General features: G+C 44.7%; 1 protein-coding gene across 2 annotated transcripts in view; it reads left to right on the top strand.

The window, feature by feature from the left end:
• Window positions 1–5763: 5763 nt before the first annotated feature.
• Window positions 5764–27912, top strand: part of CFAP100 (cilia and flagella associated protein 100) — a 26535-nt gene continuing 4386 nt past the window's right edge. For both annotated transcript variants that reach the window (XM_073351329.1, XM_073351331.2), the window contains exons 1-13: window positions 5764–5906; window positions 8080–8229; window positions 10556–10642; window positions 11297–11394; window positions 12512–12704; window positions 13866–13933; window positions 14670–14833; window positions 16111–16191; window positions 19850–20031; window positions 20115–20307; window positions 21675–21747; window positions 25574–25725; window positions 26773–26908. In XM_073351329.1, the coding sequence (XP_073207430.1) occupies window positions 8163–8229; window positions 10556–10642; window positions 11297–11394; window positions 12512–12704; window positions 13866–13933; window positions 14670–14833; window positions 16111–16191; window positions 19850–20031; window positions 20115–20307; window positions 21675–21747; window positions 25574–25725; window positions 26773–26908 (1494 nt within the window). In that variant the 5' untranslated portion in view covers window positions 5764–5906; window positions 8080–8162. The remainder of the gene's footprint in view (window positions 5907–8079; window positions 8230–10555; window positions 10643–11296; window positions 11395–12511; window positions 12705–13865; window positions 13934–14669; window positions 14834–16110; window positions 16192–19849; window positions 20032–20114; window positions 20308–21674; window positions 21748–25573; window positions 25726–26772; window positions 26909–27912) is intronic.

Genomic DNA, 27912 nt, shown 5'->3' with positions numbered 1-27912 from the left:
GGGGAAGCCTGGAAGAGTGGGACCTTTATCAGAACAAAAATCCTTTTAGGACAGATTCTGCAGGTCCTGAGGAAAATAATTATTCCCTGAAAATGAACTGGAATAACAGACAGGACTAGAGTAGTCTCATGGGCCTCATCTTTGTGGCTATCTCTAGAATGGGCCAAACCAAAACTCTGATTCCAAACACACCTGAACTTTTAGGGAAATGTGGATTTGGATCTAAACTTTGTTTGGGGCCCAGGTGTTGCTAGAAACTCAAAAATGGCATTGCAATTGAACAATGTAATTTATAAAAAACAATCTAACAGTGAACATTCCCATTCAACTCTATGGGAATCATTCCCTTGTCTACAGTGGGCTTTGGATCAGGCCCTATACACTGCTGATAAGCGTGCTGTAGTCGGTAGTCCAATCTGTAACTGATTAATCCAGGCCCAGAGTTAAGGAGGCCCTATGTATTGACACTAGACAGCACAGACTGTGTTAGTCAATTAGTCAAGAGCTAGAGAGAACCACAGAGTTTGTCTGTGTCCAACAGCCTCAATAAAGAATACAGTTTATATTCATTACAGTGGAGTCTTTTCTTCCACAAGGGACGCTACAATAAGCATTATGTTTGAAAAACCATTGACCCACTTCCACATTGTTGCCATCAACCACAAGATGTTGAGAATTTACGCCTTTTAGCGAGAAAGGGAGTGCAACTGATTTGATTATGGCCAGGGGAAAAAACCCAATAGCTCAGCACATACCACTCTTATCAGTGTAACTACAGCCAGTGCTCACAAACACCACCATAGAAAAGCCACGAGTTTGTCAGATTCCCTGTTGGAGTTTTGGCAGGTGACAGTTTCCAGTTTAATCCATCAGTTGCAAAAATAAAATGAAATCCCCTTATGGGTAGGGCCCTACCAAATTCACGGCCATGAAAAAAAGTCACAGATCATGAAATCTGGTGTTCCCCCCCCCCCCGTGAAATCTGTTCTTTTGTGTGCTTTTACCCTATACTATACAGATTTCACAGGAGAGACTAGGGTTTCTCAAACTGGGGGTCCTGACCCAAAAGGGACTTGGAGGGGAAGTCCCAAGGTTATTTAGGGGGGTTGCGGCATTGCCCCCCTTATTTCTGTGCTGCCTTCAGAGCTGGGTGGCTGAGAGCGGCAGCTGTTTGCCAGGAGCCCAGCTCTGAAGGCAGCACCCTGCCAGCAGCAGTGCAGAATTAAGGGTGGCAATACCAGACCATGGCGTCCTTACTTCTGCACCGCTGCCTTTGAAGCTGGGCGGCTGGAGAGCGGCGGCTGCTGACTGGGGGCCCAGCTCTGCAGGCAGCAGCGCAGAAGTAAGGGTGGCAATACCGTACCCTGCCCTCCTTACTTCTGCGCTGCTGCTGGCGGCGGCTCTGCTCTCAGAGCTGGGCTCCCGGCCAGCAGCCGCCGCTCTCCAGCTGCCCGGCTCTGAAGGCAGCACCGCCTCACCAGCAGCAGCGCAGAAGTCAGGGTAGAGGTACCACAACCCCCCCACAATAACCTTATGACCCCCCTCTCCCAACTCCTTTTTGGGTCAGGGCCCCTACAATTACACCACTGTGAAATTTCAGCTTAAAATAGCTGAAATCGTGAAATTTACGATTTTAAAAATCCTGTGACCATGAAAATGACCAAAATGGACCTTGAATTTGGTAGGGCCCTACTTATGGGGGACCATCCTGGTGGGAAGCAAAGTCAAGAGAGTCCCATTTTGGTTTTAGGCTAATAGCATCCTGGAGGGTAGGATCTACAATTCTGCATACTAAATCAAGGTTCTTCTATTGAATCACCCTGCTAACAGGAATTAAAACTCTGCTCACAGAATCTTGATGGCCTCTTCAAAACTGCTTACAGAATTTATCACTTGGGAAATTTAACCATTAACATCCAGGGGATGGAACAGGATTTTCTTTGTGCTGATTGTGTTTAACCCTCATTCATAACATACAAGGTGAAATTCAAACACATGTGCAAAGAGAAACCACGAGTGAGAAATGTGGGTCCTTCAACCAAATCCGTCTCTCTCCAGCGGCTGAAAAGCAACTTTTGATGACATCCTGTGGTGGGCTCTGGCAGTGCGGTTGTTCCAAGGTCCCCTGAAATCAGCCTCCCCCTTTGCAACTGATGCAGGTTCCCTGCAGTAAGAGGATGCTCAGCTGGGAGCGGTGAGACAGTAAACAGCAATCAGTGGTAGATGAGGGGGCCCAACACGATCAAAGAATCACATCAGGATTCTAGAAACGGCAGTCCTGCTGTAAACACGAGACATCCCAACCTTCCTTCACCACAGGGCTTTTCTGGAGAGCAAGAGGATTCTTTTGTGCTGTGAAGATGACCCACCCATCCTGTATTTCAGGCAACATCCCTTTTGGGGAGCTTGACCCAAAGCCCATCGCAGTCAAAGAGAGTCTTGTGGCTGTGGGTCAGGCTCTTGGTGCCTTATGTTCTGTCACCCATATGCAAGAAACTTGAACTATTAAGAAGCATTTGATCAGCCAGACAGGATATGTTGGCAACCATTACTCATTTAAAGGCTCATATGATTGTGTACTGTGAATAAAGCTTTGTTCAAAAATAAAAAAATGGGAGGGATTCTGTTCCCTACTCTAGTCCCTCTATGCAATAGTAACATGATATAGGAGCCAAAAACAGCCTCCTCCGCCCGCCCCCCCCAAGGGAATGGGGCGAGTGTGTATTCTGGCACAGGCACAGCATAGGACCACTCTAGCCAGCTTTATCCTGGCCCCTCTGCAAGTCCTTCTACATGGGACATAGCCCAGAATGCAGAGCCCTGTGTGGGTTCTGCCCATAGTCAGTCCTTGGGAGGCTACAATAAATTTGAACAGCACCTATTACTCTACTGTATATTAGAGGCTGCTCAGGCCCCTGAAGGAATTCAGAGAGTCCTGGAAGTACAGCACAGAATATCAGCTGGTAGGATTTCTCCTTCCTTAATTTTTTTTAACCTTATTAATATCAGGTCTTGATTTCCCTCTTTGGCTGTTTCAGGTTCTACAGCACCAAACCCAGCAAAGAATATAAAGCTGAACGGATCAGAGAGAAAATACTCAAACTGCCTTGAAGTATTTCTGTGCCATTCGGCTTGTATTTTAGTCCTTTCCTGTTTGTCTAGTGCACAGTTACATTTTATAATATCTAAAGTAAAATAAATTAATAATGGAGACCCTTGAGAGAGTTAAAAGGAATGGTGGAGACTAATGAACCCCGAGCTGACCAGTGTACTTGATGCATGCCTGCTTCCTGGTATAAATATATATTACTTTGCAGTCATATCTTTCTGTCTCTGTAGATACTTATATGGCTCCCATCTCTTATAGTATTTCTCAGCCAGCAATTTAAAAACATTTTGCCAGTACCAACTAACTAACTCTCACACCACCCCAGTGATGATGATGATGATAAGTATTAATTGCTCCATTTTATAGATGAGGAAACGGAGGCACAGAGAAATCAAGTGACTTGTCCAAGATCAATTACAAGCCAACAACAAAGACAGAACTAGAACTCCAAATCCTTCCATTCCAATCCCATGTTCTAGCCATGCCTTACGAACTATTGTGCTGTAACAATTCTCCCGCTATCACATCTATTAGATGAATAAGGGCATCTTACTAAAAGTGAATCTTACCTCACTGACACCTGGGCTTCTGCTCTCACCAAACATAGAATGAGGAAACAGTATTGATAACCCTTATGTCAAACATTTAACAAACTCGTAGACATGGTATCCCGATGTCACACTATGGATCCTTGAAACTATGTGAAAGTAACTAACAAGCTACACCACCAGTCAGTTGCACAGACCACTTTATAAAGCAGGTTTTCCCCATGATGTGCACATGTAATTTATTACATTCATTAACAGAGTTAATAGCTGCTTACAACAGACCCCCTAGTATCCTTCTGGCCTTAAAAATCATGAATCTATGGGCCCTCAAAGAAAAGCATAACATAAACACTTGTAGAGTTTACAGGAAGTGAGTGATGAGCCAAAAAAATTTCATGAAAAGCTACCTACTTTCTCTCAATTTGATAATGTAATGATCAGTTTTTTAAATCATGTGTGTTCTAATATTAATTAATAAACGTTTAGCAAGGTTGCATGGAAGGGAAACATAGCTATAGAATTTGTATCATTCACTATGAGAAATGACTCCATATATTAGAGCTATAGCTGTCCTAATCTCCTAGGTTCCTACGTTATGCACTCCAGTGATGTCTATGCATACCACTACAGCTCTGTATCTGCAGTTCCATTATAAATCCTTACTTCCAAAGGCTATTTACATTTAGAGAATTGCATTTGCAGTACAATTTGTTCCTTGATTTTTTTTAATACGCAAAATGATTTTTCAATTTCTCTCCTGATTCAAATCTTCTACTACAACTGGGAAATTTTCAACTAAAAGATTCCTTTACAGAAACATAAGATTACCCTGTATTTTTTTGCCAAATGCTGAAGTATTTGTTTGGGGTAAACAGAAGTTTCCTCTTTTATAAGCAACATCCTCCTCTTGCTTGAATTATTGAGAGAGACTTTACAGCTCAGTGAGTCCCATATTTTAGCGATCCACAACAATGGAAAATAACACATTAAATAGGAGTTTGCTCTTTTTAAAAACAAATCCTGTTATTTGTCATGCTGTATGATTTATTCAGGTGGGTAAAGCCATCTAGAAATCTATTGTAACACAGAAATTGCTGTTTTAGAAAGCTCAACTGCTAATCCCTAGAACACAAAAGAAGCACATTGATATATCTGGAACCGATATTTTTCCCTTTGGGCACAACAAAGAGAAAATAAGGGGTTTTTGATACCTTTCCCTCCCCCCATTCCCCAAAATCATATTTTTCCAATACGCCTTTATAAATGTATGACATAATAATATTTTACAGCACCTTTCATCTGATGAGTCCTTTACAGCTGTTAGTTTAGTAAGCCAAACAACACCCTTCTGAGGTGACTAAATTTAATTATCCATATTTTACAGCTGGGGAAAGGGTAAACTGAGCTCCAAAGAGGTCAAGTGACTTGCTCACAGTCACACAGCCAGAAAATTGCAGTCAGGTTTAGAAGCCTGGATGGAGGCCCTGCTCTAACCTCTTAGATAAACTGTCTCCCTATGTATAAGATTTGTAGAGATAGGGTTAAATTCTTTCCACTAAAAATAAGAAGTAGAAATGCATGATTAGCAATATACCTCTTTGCCTCTGAAAATGGTCCCTAGACTGTTATTATCCAGGGAAAGAAGAACCTCTGCAAAATCAGTAGAAAGAAACCTGCAATGAATCCTGCCAAACACCTACCAAACACAGTGGCACGTCATGTGCAGCCCCTTGGTTGGTTTATGTGCAAGAGACCCGCAGTTGCCGCTAACCGCAATTTCGTGCTCAAGAGACCTGCAAAAGCAGCTACAATGGATTTTTCTTGAAACTTGTGGCCGCTTTATGTTTATCAACTTCATAGTCATGCACAATATCTTTAATTGCAACTAAATTGCCCCTGCCGCCGGTTTACTCGCTTGTTTTGCGAAGCCTAGAACTGCTACCACCCACCCTCCTGCAAGTGCAGCCGGTTAGCTAGTTTGCCTGCCCTCCCCATCATTCTGGAATAGCGCACCAAAGTGACGCAGCTCTTCTTTCCTTTATGACGTAGACAGTTGCCGGGCAACAGGAGAGAAGGTTTCCTTGACAACATAAACAAGAGTGGAGAACAAACGAAGCCGCGGAGCTAACCAAAGTCTGCACGGTTCTGTGCCATTCTTCCAGGTGCATGGCTCTGCCCGGCTGCAACTGACCCACGCTGCTATCAGAGCGGGTAGGGTAGTCACTGGGGCGAGAAGCCAAAGAAGGGAGGTATAATTTTTATTGCGTTTTCCCCTCCTACGGTTTTTAACAGCAAATACAGCTTTTCACTGAGACAGAAAGTTGGAGGCATTAGTATGTTTCACTAGGAACTTCCATGCACTGATGAATCTTACAATCTCCTTCCTTAGAAGTTTTTAAGGTCAGGCTTGACAAAGCCCTGGCTGGGATGATTTAATTGGGGATTGGTCCTGCTTTGAGCAGGGGGTTGGACTAGATGACCTCTTGAGGTCCCTTCCAACCCTGATATTCTATGATTCTATGATTTACCTGCGGGTGGGTGAGTGTGTATGCATGTGTGTGTGTTTTGTTGGAAGCCAGGGAAACCTAACCCGTCTGCTTCTCAATTACCTGCTGCTGGCTCAAGACTTGAGCCCATCCAATGCTCTGGGAACTTGGAAACTAACCTACATTTTATCTTATTAATTCTATTTCTAGACTGATTGTGTATGTTTCATTCAGCATTTTTGTGCACTGCACCTTAATGCTAGGGAAATGTGGCAGGTAAATTTATCAGTAAACTAAAAATGGTAATTCCCTATCAATTGACTTTGGCACCAGTGAGTGACGGTATAGACCTGTGGAACCATTAAAATGTCAAAGGTTGTGAAAGAGACACCAAATGATTTTAATACCATTTTTTCATTATGGATCTTAATAACTAACCCTATTAGCACTTAGGTAACATTTTAGATAATTTACAAAGTGCTGTGCAAACAATCTATAATAAGATTTATAAAAGAAAAAAAATGTATCCACACCTTAGGAACAGGGTTAAAGAAGGACCCTTATTATTGTTGCCCCTTTTTTGGCCCGAGCAGCTAATGGAAGTTTGTAGCCTTGGAGATGTTCCCGTTGGGAACAGAAATCGGTGAGAGGCATTTCTTTGATACAGCTTTGTTTATTTACAAAGTCCTCCTGTCTCTCTGAATGCACACGGAATCAAACAGTAGGAAGCAGCTTCTTCTCACAGCACCAAGACCATTCTTTTCAGTCTGCACCCATGACCCAAGGTTTCTTCCAGGGTCAGATACCGCGCTTTCAGCTGCTCCTTCTGTCTGTCTCTGTGTTCTGCCTTCCCTCTCTTTCTCATACCTGGTCACAATACCCAGTGGACCCCTCCTCACCATGTTGTTAGTTTCTGGGCAGATTCTGTTAGCTCTTTTTTTAGGTGTGGGTCCTGAAGTGCTTCTTACAACTATCTCAAGTGAAGGGTGCGTTCACACCCACTCTCAAATAGACTTATGATCCTTGCACTCATCAGTCTTTCTCAGTGTAACACTATCCTATGAAGCACCTTTTATCTCAAAGAACGTCACAGATAAATGGTTAGTGCACACATATATAGCCCTGCAAGATGCTGAGTGCTCTCCACTCTCATTCATTTCAATGGGAATTGAAAGTGCTTAGCACCGGGCAAACGGCACTTTGCATTCTGGAGTAGCACAGCTCTGGATTATAGATAGCCAAGTGAGCATTGAGGGGTTTGCACTTTTAGGGGTTTGTTGTGTTTGCCCAGTTGCCCTGCATGACCAAGATATTTCTTACACCATGCAGCAGAATTTGGATTACACAGCTACCACCCAAGTTGGGATTTGCTTAGGGCTCACAAGATAAACAGGGTTAGCCCTACAGAAACCCCAGATACTGCAGGAAGGGTGATTTTGTAGGGAACTTTCTTCTTTTTGAGCTGGTGCTAACCCAGTGACACTCGTGGTTTGGACCTAATGCAGAAGGAGAGTGAAAGCCAGTTTCTGTGATGGAGAAAGCTTCTTTAAAGGAGTCTGGGGTTTTAAGGGGCAGGGTTGGAAAGGGAAGGTGGAGACCACTTTTTGTACAGGAAGTGGGAGGTTGTTTTAAGCGTAGGTGGCAATGCAAATGAAACTGCTTAAAATATAGCCTTAAAACCAGTGCAAATGGCAGTCAATATTTTCTCCTCTCCTTTATGCCAGTGCACGTCTGGAGTGATCCTACTGACTCTAGTGGAATTACACCAGTGCAACTGATTCCCATCTGAACTTGTCCTAAGGAGTCACCTTCCAAAGGAAGGAGGCATGGCAATTGTGTCTGTTGATTGTGGGTGAATTTTGATGATAAACTACAATCATTCTTCTGTCTGTACATTATAGATAATTATATTGTGATCATTATGCTTTCCCCCTAGGTTCTATCGCAGAAAATATAAAACTCAGCCAACTGCCCATCTAAACCTTTCCCGAGAAGTCATCAGAACGGAATTCGTACAGCATGTCTGTGGTGTCCTATTCGCATTTGACTGTGTCCCAGGAAACGTCCAGCTCTGGAGCCATTTCCAGTAAGAATTTTAATTCGTAACTTGTTGCTTGCAAAGCATAAATCTAATGATGAAATGTGGGTTTTGGCTGGAGCACTTAGAAGTGTGGTGTATGGCATGCGTGGGAATGTTCATGTCTTTAAGGAAAGACAGAGACCATAAGGCTTATTACTAACAAACCCCCTATGTTTTATTTTGTCCCTCCTTTCCCAAAAGTGGTATACATAGTTAAAGCCATGTCTACACTACAAAATTATGTCAGCCTAACTTACATCGGCATACAACCAGTGCAGCTGTTAAATTGCTTGGGGCTATGCACATTTGGCTCCCCGTGTCAGCAGTGCAGCTTCTCACCAGGAGTGCTTGTATCAATTGTATTGTTAGTGTGGGGCACTGTTGGACAGCTCCTGAAAGCGAGGAACAGTTGATGTAAGCAACGCAGTGTCTACACTGACACTGGATCGACCTAATTACATTGACCATGATTCTACACCGCTTGGGGAGGTGGTGTTACTACAATGGTTACTACATCACTTACGTCAGCGGGAAACAAATTTAAGTGGAGACTCTTCCACAGCTAGGTTTCAGAGCAGTAGCCGTGTTAGTCTGTATCAGCAAAAAGAACGAGGAGTCCTTGTGGCACCTTAGAGATTAAAAAATTTATTTGAACGTAAGCTTTTGTGGGCTAAAACCCACTTCATCAGATGCATGCAGTGAAAAATACAGTAGGAAGATATATATAGATATAGATATACAGAGAACATGAAAAAATTAGGGTTACCATACCAACTCTAATGAGACTAATCAATTAAGGTGGGCTATTATTATCACCTTAATTGATTAGTCTTGTTAGAGTTGGTACGGCAACCCCCATTTTTTCATGTTCTCTGTGTATATATATATACCTTCCTACCGTATTTTCCACTGCATGCATCTGATGAAGTGGGTTTCAGCCCATGAAAGCTTATGCCCAAATAAATTTGTTAGTCTCTAAGGTGCCACAAGGACTCCTTGTTCTTTTCACAGCTAGGTTGCTGCAAGGCAGAAAACATCAACCTAACCATGTAGTGTAGACCAGGCCTTGGACTTTATTTTCTGTGTGTAACCCACACTTTCTGAGTGTGGCTCTCTGTCCCCCTCTTGTGGCTGGATCACATAGAAGTTTGAGTTTTCTACAGGTGCTGGCTAAGAGAGCTGAGTTTGCTAGTTTAGGTGGTAGTGGTGCAAGCTTTTAGCTCTAGCGTCCACGGGGTTCACTTCCCACTATCAAGGACTCACCCATTGGATCATGTTTCTCCACCTTTTCAATGTAAAAAGTCTGCCCAACCATCTGCTGGGAGTGGGACAGTGAGGGGTTTGAAAAAGAAGATATTACAGAGTGAGAGATGCTTTCTTTTTCCTTTCTTATGGAGACTTGATATTTGTTCTTTCTTTGCTATATTCTTTCATCTAAAATAAAACTAATCTAGACTGCAAGTGAATGTTTTGCTCTTTGGATGTAGGAAACACAACACCAAAACCAACCTGTTCAAGTTCCTATTAAGCATTCTGGTATAGTCCAACAGGCATTTCCCATCCTACATAGTAATGTAATTGGAAGTACCACTATGGGGCATTTAAAACATTGTATACCAAATTCCACTCTGAGTTACTTGTGTAAATCCAAAATAACTGCACTGTTGTCAATGGAGTTATTTGGATTTGTATTGCTGATGGCAAAATTTGCACCTGTGGGCCTTGTCCAAACCCCATAGAAGCCCATGGAAACACTCCTATTGACTTAAAAGGGGTTCAGCTCAGGCCCTATATGTGCACTGCACATATTATTATATTACAGAAAGGAACCCTAGATTATGGATGTACTGGTTCCTTAAGACAGGCAGATATGGTACCGTCACTCTGTCCAAAGGCCGTGGGTTATAATTTCATTAAAATCTAGTGAAAGGAGTTAATGGTTGAGCTCTGTAATCAATCTTCATTCACATTACAAAGTCACCCCAAGATTCAGGACAAGATGTGAGAAATAGCCCCTCTCTGATCAGAAAGTGGCCTTGATTTGACAACAGGGTATTGTGTTAATTTCCCTTTGGAAAAGCCCTACTATCAATGTTTGAAAAACATGCTCAACCCAAGCATCCTGCAGAAGATAGGAAGAAGCTTTACTGTTGCATCTTTCTATGAGAAATTAAAAGGTAACAAAAGCCCCCTTTCTGATGTCTGTAAAAGCAAGGAAATGCCAAGACTTGGGGATTAAGTCTATGGATTCAAGTATTGCCCTGCCTTCTTGCCAATTTTGCTTATTACTATTGATTTATTGATGGCTGAATATTAATTTGTATTGAACCAGAGGCTAGGACATTTTCTCGGCAAACAGTGCCAACCTCTGGGGTTCCCTCTACCAACTCTGGAGTGGAAACAAAGTCTTCACTTTCAGGTAAGGTCCTGATACTCTTTTCAGCTTTTAATTGTTAACCACGTGCCAGATCTACAGGTGCTTATTCAGGTTGCTGTACAACCTTTAGTCTGGCAGGTTCTAATGTCATCAGTGGGAGCTTTAGCTGAGTAAAACATTGGGTAAGGACTTCAGGAACTGGCCCACTGGAACTGGATGAGAGAGCGAGGTGGGTGTAGCTAAACAGTAAAATCTCTGCTCTGTCAACACAGCCTCCCCAAAAGATCAACTGCTGCAAATGTGCTAATTCCCAAAACTATACCCCGTAGGGCCCATCAATAGTGATCTCTGATAGAGTGAAGTTCCTTTAATATGGCCAAATCCTGAGGCCCTTACTCAAGGCAAAACGTCCATTGTAAACAATTAGTAAGGACAGTAAAACCTCAGGACAAAACACAGTATTTGGCCCATTGTGAATTTGCCACTTCAGGAACAGTTTACTCTTAAAATGCCCATCTCCCCTAGCAAAAGGACCAGGTTATACATTGACGGCGTCCCTTTAAAATATGTTGGATAGTGCTGAGGTAACTCAGATTAAAACACTGCCCATGAATTTTATATTTTGAAATTGGCCTTTTTAGCTATCACCACACTGAGATTCTGCTAATCGAGTTCTGTTTCTTGCTGTGTGCATAGATAATGAGGCGTTTCCGATGTGGAAAAACCCATTTAAAATCCCTTCGGATATGGATATCTTCTTACTGAGAGACAAGGAAAGAGAAAGGGCTAAGGTGGTATGTATAACAACTAAGGCAAAAGCTAAGATGTTTGCAGTGCATTCGAAAGGGGATGGCAGCCTTAACAAAACTTGTTGTATGAAAGAACATTACAGGCCAGATCCTCAGCTGGTGTAAATCAGAGTAGCTCCACTGAAGTCAATGGAGCCAGGCTGATTAACAGCAGCTGAGAATCTGGGCAGGTATTTGAAGATTATTTTTATTGCTCTTTTGCTTCTTTCCTTCTATATAATGGTGGATTTCCCATTCCTGTGGGAGGCTCCTGAGGCTACTGGGATTACTTATTTCTGTAGCAGCCTTGGGTTTTACAGATCTCCTGTTTTACAATTAATCAGACTCATCCCTTGACTTGGAGAGCCCATATACTAATGCTGGTTTTGTGCTGGACCACAAGCTAAATGAATGCTAAGGTTGACAGATTAATTTAGGGCTGCAGGCTTCTGTCCGTAAGAGGAGGGGAATTGGAACCCCGAGAGCAGACTAGTGAGGCCTGGAAGTTGGGGAGAGCTGGCTCTGTGGTATGCTTCCTTCTTCCCCACAGACCTGGAGGGGTTTCCTCAGGGCTCCAGAACCACAAATGGGGAAGGACACAGGGGAGTCCATAGTAGTACAACCCTTGTAGGGTCTGTGCTTTCAAGAGACTGCAGGAGGCAGGCAGCACTGTGGAGGCAAGAGTCCTCTGTATGCATGTCCCTTACATTTGAGAAGTTCCCCGAGATCAGCCTCTTCTGCTGAGTAGGGGGACAAATGGTAGCCCTGTAATAGAAGAATGGATAGGAGACTCTGCCAGTTCCCCCCCCCTCAGAAATAACCCACAAAGGGAAACACGAGGCACTCAATACATACATTTAAAATCTAGCAGGGGAGGAGATGTAGCAACAGTGTACACACTGCTGGGTATCAGCTTCAAGGAATGAGACCAATTATTTTGGTGGCTCCAAGGCAGTATCACTAGGAGTAATAGGATGAAATTGAGCCAATTTAAATATCAGAAAAGCTTACTAGTGGGGAGATCAGTTAGATTATAAAATAATCTCTTGAGTCATTTGAAGAGTGTACTGGACAGACTACTTGACTAGGAGAACTTGTCTACATAACTGAAGTCTCCCCCTAGGAACGTGAGCGAAAGAAGACCTTGAAAGTCCATGAGAAGATGACCTATTCCACTATGATGAATGCCAAGCAGTCGGGGTTCAAGAAGGAGCTCCAGAAGGAGGAGGACGCAGAGGACAGAGCACTGGCAGCAGAAGCAAAGCGACTGAAAGCTCTCCAAGAAAGTATCTCTTGGAAGATAGCGGTCACCAAAGGTAGAGAACTTGCTAGACTTAACATCCCATCAGGTTCTCTGTGGGACTGTAACAAAGAAGCAAAGAAGGGTTGAGAGTTGCAAATATTCTTGTTCACTTCAGAAGCAGCTCATAGATCACTAAGTTGAGTTCCTCTAGCATGCAGGCACCACAGTCGTCTATCATAGCTGGCCAATATCCATGCACCTGGTCTCTACTATAGGTATGTACATAAGGACTTATATGTGGCACACAGAGAAATTTATTACAACACAGTGGACCAAATTCTGCCTTATCTTACACCCTGTGCAAAAAGTTGTCATCAATAGTGTTGCGTGGGGTGCGAGTCATTACAGAGCTTGGTCTGGGGCTCCCAAGGCTCAAGGTTAGGCTGTGGGTCATGGAGATATTTCCATTCCACCATGATCCAGCAGGTTATATTTGTCTGCATTTAGGGCCAAATGCTGATCCCATGAAAGTCAATAGGAGTTTTGCCATTAATGCAATGTGACTTAATTTGGCCCTTATGGGGGCCTGACACTCCATTCTGTTATACCAGTTTTATGCAGGTGTAACTCCATTCAAATCAGTATAAAACCAGTGTAACAGATTGGAGAACCAGTCCAGGAACTCCACCTCAGCATCCTTAGTACTTTCTTGTTGCTAAATACATGCACAAGGTTTTACCTCTGCAAGTAAAATTCTGCTTTGTTTTTGCGTGCTTTGCAAGCCATTTTTTTCTGCTTTGGCACTAACTGCAGTGATGAGCACAAACCTGAATAACAAAGACTGAAAACCACAAAGGTTCAGCACTTTGCTTTTTAAAGCAATGAATTATCTAGTTCTCTCAGCTTCAGAGATTATCCTGATTCAACCCTGTGACTCCATCCAAGTGCCAGAAGCCTCCTGAGTTTTTTCTCCTTTTCCTAATCAAGGACAAAGTTAATTCACTTTCTGTTACCATTCAACTTCCTGTTTTTTCCCTCCTCCAGCAGACAAAGACACCCAGCGTGAGCTGGCTTAATTCTGTACCTGCTCGTTTAGGCCTCAAGTGCAGACGCCCATGCCCATTCCAATGAGCTCTCGCTAGTAAATGCGATTTTGCATAGACGCCTCCTTTTGTCGGGTCATTTGACTACTTGTTCTACCTCCAGCTTGCACGACTTTGTCTCATGCTTTCAGACCAGCAAGTGGAAAAAGAGATGCTCCATGAATACATAGACAAGAAGCGACAGATGTTTCTGCTGCAGGTATTTGGCTTTGGTTTACGAATGTGATTTATGTAAAACCTATTTTAAGCTCCTTCCTTGTGTGTTGTTTCATATGCAGCATGTCCTGTGGTTAGAGCAGGGAGGTGCTAATCAGGCCTCGTTAGCTGAGTGTGTTCGTATTGTGGTTAAGGCACTGGAGAGGGACTCAGGATATCTGGCTCTATCACAGATTTACTATGTGATCTTATGTAAATCGCTTAATGTCCCTTTGCCGCAGTTCCTCATCTGTAAAATGAGGATAATACTTCCCCCCTGCACAAGGCTGTTATGAGAATAAAGTCATTAATGACTGTGATGTGCTTGGACACTGCGGTGATGATGACAGTGTAAGTGTGTGGACAGATTGGACCTGATTCACAAATACAACTCCCATCTTATGCCAATATAACTCAGTTGAAATCAATGGTATTATCTAGTGATTAGAGCAGGGAAGGGGGTTATAGGACTCCTGAGTTCTATTTTTAGCTTTAGCACTGACTTGCTCTGTGAATCATTAAGCATCTCCCTGCCTCAGCCCACCCATCAGCACATGGGGGTCAAAGTGCTTTGAGATCCTCCGGGCGAAGGTGCACTGTGAAGCCGTGTGTATGTTTGTGGCTGATGTAACAATGTTTGCAGCAGCCAGAAAAGAACCAGGCTAAACCAGAATTCGAAGGAACAAGCGGAGTGAGGAGCTAGCATGAGTCACCGTGTTGCCCTTTTGGGTTGATTTCAGTACGCTGTGGCAATAAAGAGAGATGAAATTCAGAAGCTGGAGAATTTAGCAGCAGAAGAGGAAGCAAAACTGGAAAAGGCTGAACAGTACCTGGAGAAGGACGCCGCCATGTTTGACGAGTTCCTGAAGGAGAACGATAAAAACTCTGCTCAGGCGCTGAAAACGTAACGCAAGTGGTGGGGGCAACGCGTAGACGCTTTGGCATGGATGTCTGGACACGAAGGGGCTCCCCAGCCAGGGTCTCTGCTGCACACACAGTGCTCCCAGGAGCATCACTGGGAGTTCTGCATGTGGCAAGGCGGCAGGTTCATGCCCCTGTCTCTGGGCACGTCTGTTTGGGTACCCACACTAGAGGTTACACACAGACCCAGACTTCTCCCTGCAGAGCTCTAAGATTGATTGATTCAGGCTCACTGCCCAGTCAAGCGACATCATTGGCTTAAGCCAAGTTTGAGTCCAAAGGGGGATTCACCACCCTGTGAAGGTTGTTTCTATTGCTGCCCTGCATGGGGGTGGACACCTGCAGTGGGGCTGCTGGGAGATTCCTCAAACAGCTGCTGACTGGGCCCCTTTTTTTGCTGCTTTAATCGATGGGGCAGCCACCCTGCCCATTGATAAGGGTTGTAATGCAGCAATGCCACTATAGTCTAATCCCCAGGCAAAGGTCCCGCCCTCAGGGACCTCTAAGGGAATCTGTAAGTGAAGGTGTGATTGTAGAACAGGTAGGCCTACCCGGGATAGCTTTCATCTAGCTAGCACAAGTGACAATGGTAGTATAGATGTAGCAGCACAGGCCTTCAGGACTGGCTAGTAAGAAGAATACTAGCATGCCAGGATACCTGGGTATGTGCTCTGATTGCTAGCCCGTACCTCCATGTCTCAACAACTACTGTTATCCTCTGTTTGCTGAGTCCAGTACTGCAACATAATAATTACTTACATGGATCTACCATAGTGTCACTGGTAACTCAAAGTCTGGGTGGAACACTTGGTTCTAATCCCCTTGTTTCAGACGTGAGTAAATAGTAGAATTTTTTTTTAAAAAAAAGTTTAAAATTACAATGGGAAATGGGGGAAGGAGATGGTTTTTTTTGCCATCTCTCTTCATTGCAAACTTGAACATTCCTTTTGATCTGAAATTCTTTTAACCCCATTCACTCGTCCCCCACCCCTAACCCCAGCTCTGGTCTTGGCTCAAAGGTGACTTGGTTTGTTCATATTGCCAATGAGCTGGGTGACATGAGTTTGATGTCAATCCAGTAGACCAGGAGTATCACAAAAGCAGTTTCACAACAGAGAGTCGGCAGAGTACATTTTCAGATATAATAAAGATTTCCTGCCGCTCCATCTGTTTCCTCTATTCTGTACACTTCTCTCCCACCCCACTACAACTGTGGTTCTATGCACATTTGCAATCTTATTTTTATGCATTCTTCCCTAGTGCTGAAAAAGAAACCAAAGCAAAGATAGAGAAAATAATCGAGATCCGGGAGCTTACTGCACAAATGATGAGCATTCAAAGGTAACGATCACCCAGCGAACAGTGTCACTGAATAGCTTGAACCTTTAACAGACCTTAAGGAGCTGCATCCTGAGGGCTGCCACCTTTAAAAGTTTGTGCTGTCAGTGTCATCTGAAGCCAAACTGTCATGAGACAATAGCTGTGTAATGGAACAATGCAACTTCATGTTGCAATGTCATCACATTGTAATGCAATCCGATAACATTGAGCCGATTGCGCCACCCTTCCTCAGGCTAAAAATAAAAAAACTTTAAAGGGGCCTTAAATGTTTGTGTGGGTGGCAGGTTACCCCATCCATGTGCTCAGTCAGGTTGTTCTCATAATCTCAGGGAGAATTATCAAAACTGGGCCAAATTCAGTCCTGGTGTAAGTGGGTGCCATCCCCACTGATGTACCAGTTTATGGCACTGTTGAATTTCACTCTGTAGCCTTGGAGTATGACACACAGAAAGGAAAGGTTGAGCTTCTCAAATTACAACACTAAAGCTTGGTCATCAAGCTTTTTTATTAAACTTCGATAGTGCCCTCTCATAACATGGACAGGGTTTTAGAGAAGACTTGGGATTGTCTCTGTGGGCATTGGCTTTACCTTAAAATACTGGGACTGTGCTCATTGATGCTGGCTTAAATCTGGATTAACTCTTTTGACTTCACTGGCGTGTCAAGACGTTTGCATGGCAGTTGCTCAATTATCATGATGCTGTTTCAACAGCACTACTTCAGGTTTACCCCAACATTGCTGAGAGCAGAACCTGGCCACGTCAGGAATATAAAAGGGATTTCCCCATATTAGATCTACCACAAGCTGAGATTTTGTTTATTGCAGGTTCTTCTATGGAGGGCGTTGTCTGACCATTCTCAGAGTTAGAACGTTGCACAAAGCCCTGCACAGTTGATTGGGAGACTCTTGGAGCTTGATTTTTTTTAAAAAACAGGCCAAGTGTGAATGCACACCCCAAAATGTGCACGCCCAATTACTTCAATTATGTCTGCAAATTGGGTATTTTTAAACAAACGATCATGCATTTGCTGAATTGGCCATTGACATCCCATTACACAACATACATGTAATCGTATATACAGTACAAATTTTGTGTACATTCATCTTCAGAAAACTTAGCCTTCATCTCCAGAGACAGAAGGAAAATCTGCTCTCCCATTTACATTACTTGTTGCATAATCTTGGAGTAGATGGATAGTAGATGAACGCCTTGCACTGTCTGTGAAACTAGATAGATTTGATATAATAGCTAGAAAAGGTTATAGCTAGACAGAGTATGAGCAATGACATTTGAAATGGATTTTAAACTTCCAAAAGATTGGGTCTGACCATATCTAGGTTTTGGTCTGTCCCCATCTCTAGTATTGACTCACTTAGATCTGAGGTTTAAAAGATATTATTATGGTATTTTTCATGGAATATACACTGTACGGAACAACCTGACCTTGGCACAGGGAAGATGATCCAATAAGTCATCCGATGAAGTGAGCTGTAGCTCACGAAAGCTTATGCTCAAATAAATTGGTTAGTCTCTAAGGTGCCACAAGTACTCCTTTTCTTTTTGCAAATACAGACTAACACGGCTGTTACTCTGAAATAAGTCTTCTCTATCTCAAACTTGAATGAAGCTATTGGTTTCCTCATTGAGGTAGAGATTAGGGCGTCCTCCAAACACCAAATTTCTCACTCCACTCATTACTCTCTCCATCTTCAGAGTTCTCACGCCCAGCAAAGGACGACAGGATGCAGCTCATTAATACACTGCTCCATCTTTCGGCCATAAAGGTTCCCTTCCCCCAAACCTGCATGACTACGCTTGCTACTTTGGCACTCCCAGCCCAGCTACCCTGGCACCTCAGAATGTGAATTAGATCTTCCACTCTCTCATGTGGCAGCACTCTTACTGGCCCACGGAGCCAGTCCTGATCTTGTTTATAACCCCTCTTCTGGAAGCCTGCAACAGGAAATCTTTCCTAACTGAAAGACATTTCAGCCCTCATCCTCCTATGAGCTCTGTATTGTAGGGGGCTGGCATTGATTCTCAGCCGACAGCTCTATATTGTGTCCCTCAATCTCCTCTGGGAGCCTTTACAGGGACCTAATTGGAGTGGTGGCTTCAGAACGGATTCAGTGGAAGAAGTGACAGAGGCGGTATCCCTCACCATGTGCTGTGCCAACCTAACTTTTTTTTTTTGGCTACAGGATTTCAAATAGTCTACTCGTGATTCCTGCAAGCCATGAAGGTGTGCTTCTGCTCTGTAAAAAAGGCATTGTGGGGTTCCATGCTTTGTCTCTGGTTTTTGAATGACATCTGCTCGACTTGCCAAAGCCAGCCCTGCAAACCAGGCTGGGTTCTCAGAGTCAAGCTGGATTCTTTCGATCTCATCCATCATCTCCACTACAGCTAAAGATGCCACAGGCCAAATTAGGCCCTGGAGGACACCTGTGTATTACAGGTGCCTTCACTGACTCTCAGAGGAGCAGTGGTTAAAGTAGGGGTGAGGTGGGACTGGGGGAGTGAAGACCCGCTCTTCTACTAAAAGCAGAGGAGAGCTCCCCTCTTCTCATTAGCTTCAAGAGGCAGGGCTTCTCCATAGCTCCTCCTCCTCGGCTAGTGTGTGTTGAAAGCTCCCCAGGGGTGAAAGTAAGTTAAAGGACTTACTGGTACACCGGAGTCCTGAGCAGGGGGCGTGGCCTCAACCGGAAGAGGCGTGGCCTTAAATCCCTGGGCCCTAGCTGCAGTAGTGGCGGCTGCAAGCCCCGGGCCCTTTAAATCACCCCCAAGCTACCAGCTGCAGAGGCGGCTGGGAACCCCGGGGTTTGGGGGCAATTTAAAGGGCCCAGGGCTCCAGCTGCTACTCCTGCAGTGGAGCCCAGGGCCCTTTAAATCACTGAGGAGCCCTGGGGACTTCCGGCTGCCACCGCTACCCCAGGGCTCTGGGCTCTGGCAGAGCTTTAAAGGGCCTGGGGCTCTGCTGTGGTAGCGAGCCCTGGGGTAGCGGCGGCCGGGCTCTGTCTGGGATTTAAAGGGCCCCAGGGCTCCAGCTGCCGCTACCGCCCCGGCCCTTTAAATCCCCTCCAGAGCCCCGCCGCCGCTACCCCAGGGCTCGCCGCTACCCCGGGGCTTGGGCAGCAGGGCTTAGGTGGAGATTTAAAGGGCTTGGGGCTCTGGCAGCCGCTACCTCCCCGGCCCTTTAAATCTCTGCCGGAGCCCTGCCGCCACTACTCCAGGGCTTTACATTGCTGTCTGGGAAAGCCGGTCCTGGTGTGGCACACCGGCTCTTCCCAGTACACCGTACCGGCTTACTTTCACCTCTGGAGCTCCCCATCCTGTATCAATGTACTCTGACCCCCTGTGCAGGGGTAATGGGTCAGAACAGAGTGACCCCTTATGTTGAGGATACACAAGAAGAAATACATGGATGCTAGCTCGCTCCCTCTTAGCTGTGCAGGTCTAACAGCAGTTAAAAACTTGTTGGCCTTGAGTCTGTGGCTCAGACTTGGAATGCACACAGGCAGCGGGTCTGTGGAGCAAGACGGTGCCATTTTGACATAGTCGCTGTCAGAGTAGAGCTGCCTTTCAGGATAGAATTTCTTCAGAATGGTGCTTTTAACTGCTATTAAATGTAGTGCAACCCGTTTGCTCCTCCATCCTAGTGAGATATCCAGGTTTGAAGACACTTTGAAGGAGTACAAGATGTACAAGAACTTCCTCTACCAGCTCTCTCCGAAGGAGTGGCGGGAAGAGCATGAAAAAAAGCAGATGAAGACAAAGGCAATGAAAATGCCCTCTGAAGTGAAAGAAGAAAAAATCTCCCATTCTCCCATCACGCCCAAGGGTAAGTTCTCCCAGGAAGAGTTTCTTGCCATTCCTCACTGTGTGCAGCCTTCCCTTCTAAGGATTTGTTCCTCTTGTGTTCAGGTCAGGATGCAACACCCCGGACCAGACGTGGCAAGTTGCCTTATCTCGGCTATACAGGATGTCAGACTGTTGATTTCTCTTCAGGAGGCCCTGATATGAGGTCCCCAAGCCAAATCATGCAGAGAAGGGAATCCCTCAGGCCAAGCAAAAGCCCTTCAAAGCAAAGCTTTAAATTCCAGCCGGCAAGACGACAGTAAGTATGAGATACCCGGTGAAGGCGATCAATGTAAATATAGGAGAGCGGTCAATCAGATGACAGTAGCTACAGGTATGCGTGAGTATTATTTACCTTCTGTGTTTTTAGGAAAACCATCCAGTTAATGTGTTTGGCTCTCTTATTAGAGCAAATCAAAGTGCTCAGAGGGCCAGATTCTCAGTGCTGTAAACTGGCATAGCCCCGTTGATCTCAATAGATGTACACCAGCTGAGCACTTGGCTAAAGTGTTTGTTTCCTCAGACTGCCACCCAGTGGTATTCTAGGGCAAAAGGCACTTGTCCCACAACAAAACTTCCTTCTGGGTAGAGGTGTGGCGCTTCACCAAATTGCCATTGCATACTGTGGCACCCGTTGGTATCTGTTGGATCCGGATCCATTTGTAAACTTCCCCAAAAGGAGTGATCTGGGGCAGAGGGGGTTTGGAGCTGCCGCATTGTGGCATGAAGAGGACATGGAAGAGAGTGTATGGAGCAGCAGCAGCAAGGGCTGATGAGTAGGGTCTGCTGCTGGCATCAGTCCAATGTCTCTCACCCTATTGCTCTTCATCATGCACTTGGGGCTTATTCCTTGCTGGAGCAGTGAAATAAACTGCTGCACTGTTCATTAATGGCCCGGGGGTCCTGCTTTGGAATATATTACTCTGCCATGCCTTCAACTTGCCCACTTTCTCTCCTGTGTGCAGGGTATAGGGAACAGGGATGTACACTCTGCAGGTGGCTCCAGCTGTGTGGAAACCCCTCTGCCTAGGAGCACTGCTGCAACCCTGTATGGAGCATACATGCAGACCCACTCCATACCACTGCTCCACAGACCACTGGATCAAGCCCTTGATTCAACCCATTATAGAGAGCAGGGCTCAGCTGTCAAATTCGGATCCAAAGCTGGATCCCAGACTCCCCTAAAGGTTGAGGGTGTTCGGAATTAGTGGTTTTGGTTCAGGACTATCTGTTGTTACAATACCAGTGGAAATGGCTCTGCAACAGCTGAACAGAACCCAGAAAGGCTGATATTGGCAGTTCTTTGGGGCAGGGACCATCTTTTTGTTCTGTTTGTACAGCAGCTAGTGTAATGGGGCCTGGTCCATGTCTTGGGTTCCTAGGGGATACCATAAAACAAATAGCCTAGAAAGAACCCAGCCCTGCGAATATTCAGGGAGTTAATATTTAAAATCAGATAGGTAACATGCAAAAGAAATGTAAATTGCCAGCTATTTACAGCTACAACCAGAGGTGGTTTGCAGTTATTAACTTACTAGGAGTCTGGCTGCTAGCTAACAAGATCTCCTTTAACATGGCTTAAGCAATCAATTCTGTAAGTGCCTGTCACTGGAAATACCTTTTCAGGAGCATTGCAGCCCTAGCAATGGAGGAGGAGAAGGAGAGTACAACCTTCTCTGAAAACGAGGATGAGGATGAGGTCAGTAGCCTTATGTTGAACTACTCAGACATGATACCTGTCTTCTCATTCCATCTGTGGCTTGTTTTGCTGATTTCCCATACCTTCCAACCATTAGTTGCTGAATTGTGGAGTTACTATATCTAATGATAACAACGCTGGATGCTTATTTTCTTTTAGGATACCTTAGTGATGAGTGTAATATAAATACCTAAACCAAGGGAATCATTTATTTCCTTTGCCTTTAGCAGACCCAGGATCAGCTCAGTTTGCCACCAGTCAGACTATGTGTTTAAGGTTTTTGTTATTATAAAGTGATTTTTTTTAAGTCCAAAATTGAAGTTTTGTAAAGAGATATTTTAAACAACTGTAAATAGAGGTGGTGGTTGGTCTCCTTAAATTTCAACATCTGCTCCCAGGCCACTTACAATGCAGCTTGTTTTTTGGGGGTTGCATGGAGGCTAGCTCATGGGAGACAAAAATGAAACAGACCAATGACAGAGCGGAGTAAAATGCAGAAAAGTAAATTTGCAGCATAAATGGTGAATATTAGATTTTTAAAACCTCATCTTTTCATAATCCCCATCATCATTAAAACAGGCACGGATCAAAAACCAAAAGCCTGCTCTTGGCTTTAAATGTCTATTGAAAGCCAACATATTCAAAGCTGCAATAGCCACAGTTACATATGGGAACTGAGTATTGCACAAGTGACTATTCAGCCATCTAAATGGCCTTTTGTGCCTGCAGTTGTAGTAACTGCCCCCCACTGCACACTTGTATCAGTGTATGTAAGCCTCCACCTTTTAAAAAAAAAATCTGTCCCATCACCCATTCATTCTAACTTAGAACACAGCATCTGCATGAAATTTAGGTCCTAAAAACGTTGACGGTTGCTGAATGAAGAGGTACTTTTAAACTGTTATGTTTTGATGCCAAATATGATATTCGCTGCCCAGACTTGTTGCAAGCAGTACATCTGTACAGAGAAGTATATCACTCCCTTTGCTTAAAGGATGTTACACCGCAGTCGGGTTGCACAGAGCCCAGACGAACCTCAGCTGATTAAATGAGACGTTTCCCTCCCTCTTTAAGAATAAAATGAAATGCTGTGTGGAAAGTAAAGACATGAAAGTGCCTGGGGAGCCAGCAGCAGACCAAATGTGCACCATTAACAGCTGCCTTTTTAGACGTAGGATACCAAATCCTATCAACCCCTTAGTATTTTGCCCCAGAGGGCTTCTTAGTGGCTGCAGCTACCCTGTACTTACCTTTTTGCTGACAACGTGCCCGGCTTCATCCTAAAATTGATCTAAAATTCAACTACTTCTGTTCAAAGAAAAGGAGGACTTGTGGCACCTTAGAGACTAACAAATTTATTTCAGCGTAAGCTTTCGTGAGCTACAGCTCACTTCTGTTCAGGTTCTCTCACTGCCCTCTTCACCGCAGCATCTGAGTGCCAATCCAGAAGGCTTTATACGATGTGACTGGCATTTGTCATGTGCGATTTTCACTCCCCACCCCCCCTTCTCTCTCCCAGGAGAAAATCAAGTGAGGTTTTCTTTTCATTTGAGGGCAGCGAGCTGCCCAGGATATATGGTCCCAGGAGGTGATAGGAACCAAGAGCAAAGGGAGGGCCTGGGCTCTTGCAGCAGTCTTTTCCAACTTCAGCTATCGTTGGTATAAGGAACCCTGCATTGTTAATATGTTCACTGTTGTTCTGCTTCAGTCATCATCTAGGGCCAATTATGGCTGGTTTCAAACAGCCTATTGGTAGCAGCTGTCTTTAATCTTTTACTTTCCTAACCTTCATGCCTGCGGACATTAGGAGCAATAATTAAGAGGGTGAAGGGCAGTAAAGGACCTTCCAAACCCTCACTGCAGGGAGGTGAAGACAGGGAATGTTGAGAGAGGAATATAATGGGTTCTTACTGGGACATAGTGGCTTCTTACCTGGTCCAATGTCAAACTATGCATGCCTCAGTTTCACCTCAGCTTGGTATCTCATTTCCCCATCTCTTCAGGCCCTTGGGTGCTTTAACATTTTGGTGATTTAAGTAGGTGGATCTTCCAGCCAAAGCAAAAAGTCCTTCCTTTATGGGGTAAACAAAGACCAGACAAAATGAAGAGACCCAGAATCTTTCACCCAGTCTCCATATGGGGTCAGAAGCCTTCCACATTTTACCTTATCTGGGGTCCTCCTCTGGGCCACAGCTTCCGTCCTCTGTTTGCAGCCATTTCCACATCACCTCCAGCTGGCACAGTGGGGGAGCCCAGACCCTTCCACTAGTCTGGGTTCCATCCCTGGGACCCTATACCAGCATCTGCCCTCAATCCTGCTTCGCTCTTCCTAGGCCCTCTCCCTCCTCTGCCAAACTGCTGCTCTTTCCAGGTCTCTCCAACCCACTGCCTTGGACCAGCTCAGGTCTTGCCTCAGCTTGGTCACTCTCTTACTGAGGGGTTGTATACATACACATGTATTGGTTTAGTTACTCCTTGCATGGACTTTTACTCTGGTTTCAGAGTGGCTTATTTCAAGGTAAACCTGTTCCCAATCGACTACACTAAAGCACAGTAAGAGTGGCCACAGAACCTGTGGCACCGGTTTAATAAAACTTATTTTAAAAAATCACACCTCCCATTAAATCAGTGCAACAATGGACAGAGACAAGCCCAGTCTGAAGGCTGCCTCATTTATAGCAGGTCCCACTTTCAGCCTGCACTCACATGACCCCTCCCAGTCATGTGATTCAGCTGGGGAACTACAACTCCTGGACCTTAAAAGGGGATGAGCCCTGGAACTGAGCTGGCTGAGCCAGGTCCTGCCCTTAAAGGAACAGGCTGCCCTGTAACAGAGAGAAGAACCGTGAGGGGATTTCAGATATCAGAATCAAACTGCATATAGATGCTAGGAGACCCTGTCTTGTCACAGGCACTCCCTTCTTATAACACAAGCTCTGTAGCGCCCACAGCCCCCCTTAATTCCCCATCAGACTGAGGAACTAGGGCCTGTTTGGGGCTCTGAAGGAGACATGTAAACTCCTAGGGTGGGGGTGTGAATAGAGAGTAAGCCATGTAGAAAGGCAGTAAAATCTTGCTGACTGACCCATGGCACTGATGGCTTGGGGAGGGGGGGTGTCTGTAAGCTGCCTGGCTGTTCAGGCAATTCTAGAGCAATGCTGCTCACAGGCATTAGGAAGTACAACCCAACCCACGCAATACGAACAAAACAGCAAGGAGCCAGGTCCAAAAATGCATGCCTCTATCAGTCCAGCACTGCTGCTAAAACAATCCTCCTACATAGTAACAACTTCGCCCCCCATTCCTCAAATCCCATCTTTGGCACTGGGTCCCTTACAGCTTCAAATTCAACCCTCTCCTCAGATTAAGCCTGCTCCTGCTGATATATCTCCATCTATGCTCTTCCCAATCCTTAATTCCTCCTTCCATCATCTGGTCTCATTCCCAACTTTGTGCCTTCCTTCTATTATGCTGAACCTTATTGCTGGAGCACTTCCCTTACACACGTCCAACCAGACCACTCTCCTTCAAGGCCCTCTGTAAAATTCAACATGCCGAGGGACTCTTTCTCCCATCTTTCCACCATGACTAATCCGCACACCCACTCTCTCCTGAGCAATGGACCCATGTCTTGTTTTTGTTCATTTAGAATTTAAGTTCTTTAGGACAGATGACACTTCTTGATCTGCGTGTAACAAGCTATGTAATAACTATATATTAACATTATGACGTGTAGACCAAACTTCAGCATTCATATAATAAACTGCTAAATTAGAGTCACCAAGCGAGATGGATGCACACCCATATTCTGTATTTCCCATCCCAGGAGCCGGAGTTATATTTTACTGATCCCCAGCAGCTGCTGCATATTTTCACTGAGCTGGAAGAACAGAACCTGTCCCTAATCCAGAATTCCCAGGAGACTGAGGAAACCTTGGATGAGCTCCGGCATACTCTCACCACTACGCGAAGTAAAATGTAAGTGGCTGAAAGAGGCTGCATATATTCTAGCATTAGAATGCCTGGGGTCTCCCCTGCCACAGATCATAGCATTAAGGATCATGGTAAAGTAATGTATAAGCCATGCCGTACACGATGAAAGAGGAGTCTCTCTCCTACACTTTGTTAATCAGATGAACTGCATTCACCACATTGCCTTTTCACCACAGGATTGGAGGGGGTGCTACTGGGGCAGTGGTCTGTCTGTGTGCTGCCACAGAGGGCTGACTTTAGCTCTGAGTTGGTCTTTTGGTCCCCTATTCACAGGGGGTCACAGAATTGGTGTGGTAGGCTCCGGAAAGGAAAGGTGAGCAAGTGAGCCTTGTTTCACTCCTGATCATTCGCCATGTGTTGCTACTATTTAAGGCTCAAAAGGTTCTGTACAGCATTGCACAGAGGACTTCCAGCCAGGAATAAACTACAGCAACAGGATAAACTACTATCCATGATAATTCCAATGAGAATCCTCTCTAGTGGAAGTCAACAGGCAATCCAAGTGTAAAGTCTTTAAATTGCAGGAAGCCACATGGGCATTTTATTCCTCCACCTATGTCTGTCTTGTATATTTAGATTGTAAGCTCTTCAGGGCAGGGACTCTCTACTACTCTGCGTTTATTCGGTGCCAAGTGATATAGGGTGCCCCTTTCGGCTGGCCCTTAGACACTACTGCAATAGACATGACTAATAATAATCCTATGGTTTAGATGTGTATTAGCCTCTTGTTTTTTTTAAGTAGGAATCTTTCTATTTTGACATATTGAAACTTTTCACCATTTAATTAACTCCTACCCCCAATGCACAGAAAATACTATTCCAGAGACCTGGAGTCCTCTCTAGCTCTTGGAAATAGAATTTCAACTGAATGCATTTACCAGCCAGTCTCCTTACAGAGGAAAGTGATGTCACAAAGTTCAGGCTCCACCTGATGGTTGGAGGAGTTATAGCCATTGTTTGCAAAGACACCGGAAGAAAGTTGTGTCCAAGAAAGATCCTTTTAAAAAACGCCTCCCTTTTCTCCTGGATTAGGGACCGTGAGATAAAACAGCTGAAGCAGCTTGCAACCACACTCAAAGCCTCCATCATCAAAGAAGAGGAGACAGCAGCAGACCTGGAATTGAAGGCACGAGTCTTTTCCTTTGGAGAGTATAAAGCAGATGTGCAGGTGTGTGCAGAGAGCAAGACCCTAAGCAAGTGAGAGATTGGCAGGGATATGTCTAGGAGTAGCCTGTCCTGCTTCTTCTCATGATAACTCTAGCCTGTGACCAAACAGAGGACTTCAGATTTCCAGTGGTGAATGTGATGGGATCCCTGGGGTGCAGCCTGGGACTGTGGGACCGCTGTGCCCTCTTAACTCTCCAGCCTGGGCTGACTCTCAAAATACTTTGCTAGTGCCAAGTAGCAAACCCCTCCAGGCACTGTTATCACTCAGCACAACTGCACGTGGAGCCCCACACCCAGCTAGATCACATGAATGCTCCCAGAACCACTCATGCATCACACAGAGAAAGGCACCAGCCAAATCCCCTGCTCCCAGCCTTGTACCTCAGGAATACAGTCTTGCACTTCTCAAGACAAGCAGTGCAAGTTTATTAATTGGTTCACTACTTCATCAATGGAAAGTGGATATACACCAGCCTTTGCAAAGCCTGAGCAAGCATCCTTACCAAACACTTCAGGCAAACTCACTGATAAACAGTAAAACAAATGTATTGATGACAAAAGATAAATTTTAAGTGATAGGCAAAAAGTCAGTTACCAAAATAAAATATAAGCATGCAGTCTAAACTCTCAACCCTATTAAACTGGGCAATATCTAGATTAAGCAGTTTTTCTCACCCCACTGGCTATTGCAGTCTTTAATATGCAAGTTTGTCCCTTAAACCTGGACCAGTCTTCTCTGCTGGAGTCTTTAGTCTTCTGAGTGTCCTTGTTGCTTGCAGCATAGATGTGGGGAGGAGAAAGGCTCAGCATGTGGCCACTGTGTTCTATTTTATACCCTCAGTCCCATGTGCTTGGAGGATACAAGTCCAGGCATGTGTGGTGAGCATTACTGAGTCCCCAGGCAAGGCTGAGCAGTTCCCCTGATGTGGCCTTATGTAGATGAGTCATTGAATTATAGCTCCCTTGCTGGACAATGGCTGTTGATGGGTTATTTGACACCCGTCT

Source organism: Lepidochelys kempii, chromosome 7 (assembly GCF_965140285.1).
Source record: "Lepidochelys kempii isolate rLepKem1 chromosome 7, rLepKem1.hap1, whole genome shotgun sequence".
Classification (NCBI taxonomy): Eukaryota; Metazoa; Chordata; order Testudines; family Cheloniidae; genus Lepidochelys; species Lepidochelys kempii.
Note: the sequence above shows the minus strand (reverse complement) of the source record. Positions and strands in the feature narration are given on the sequence as shown.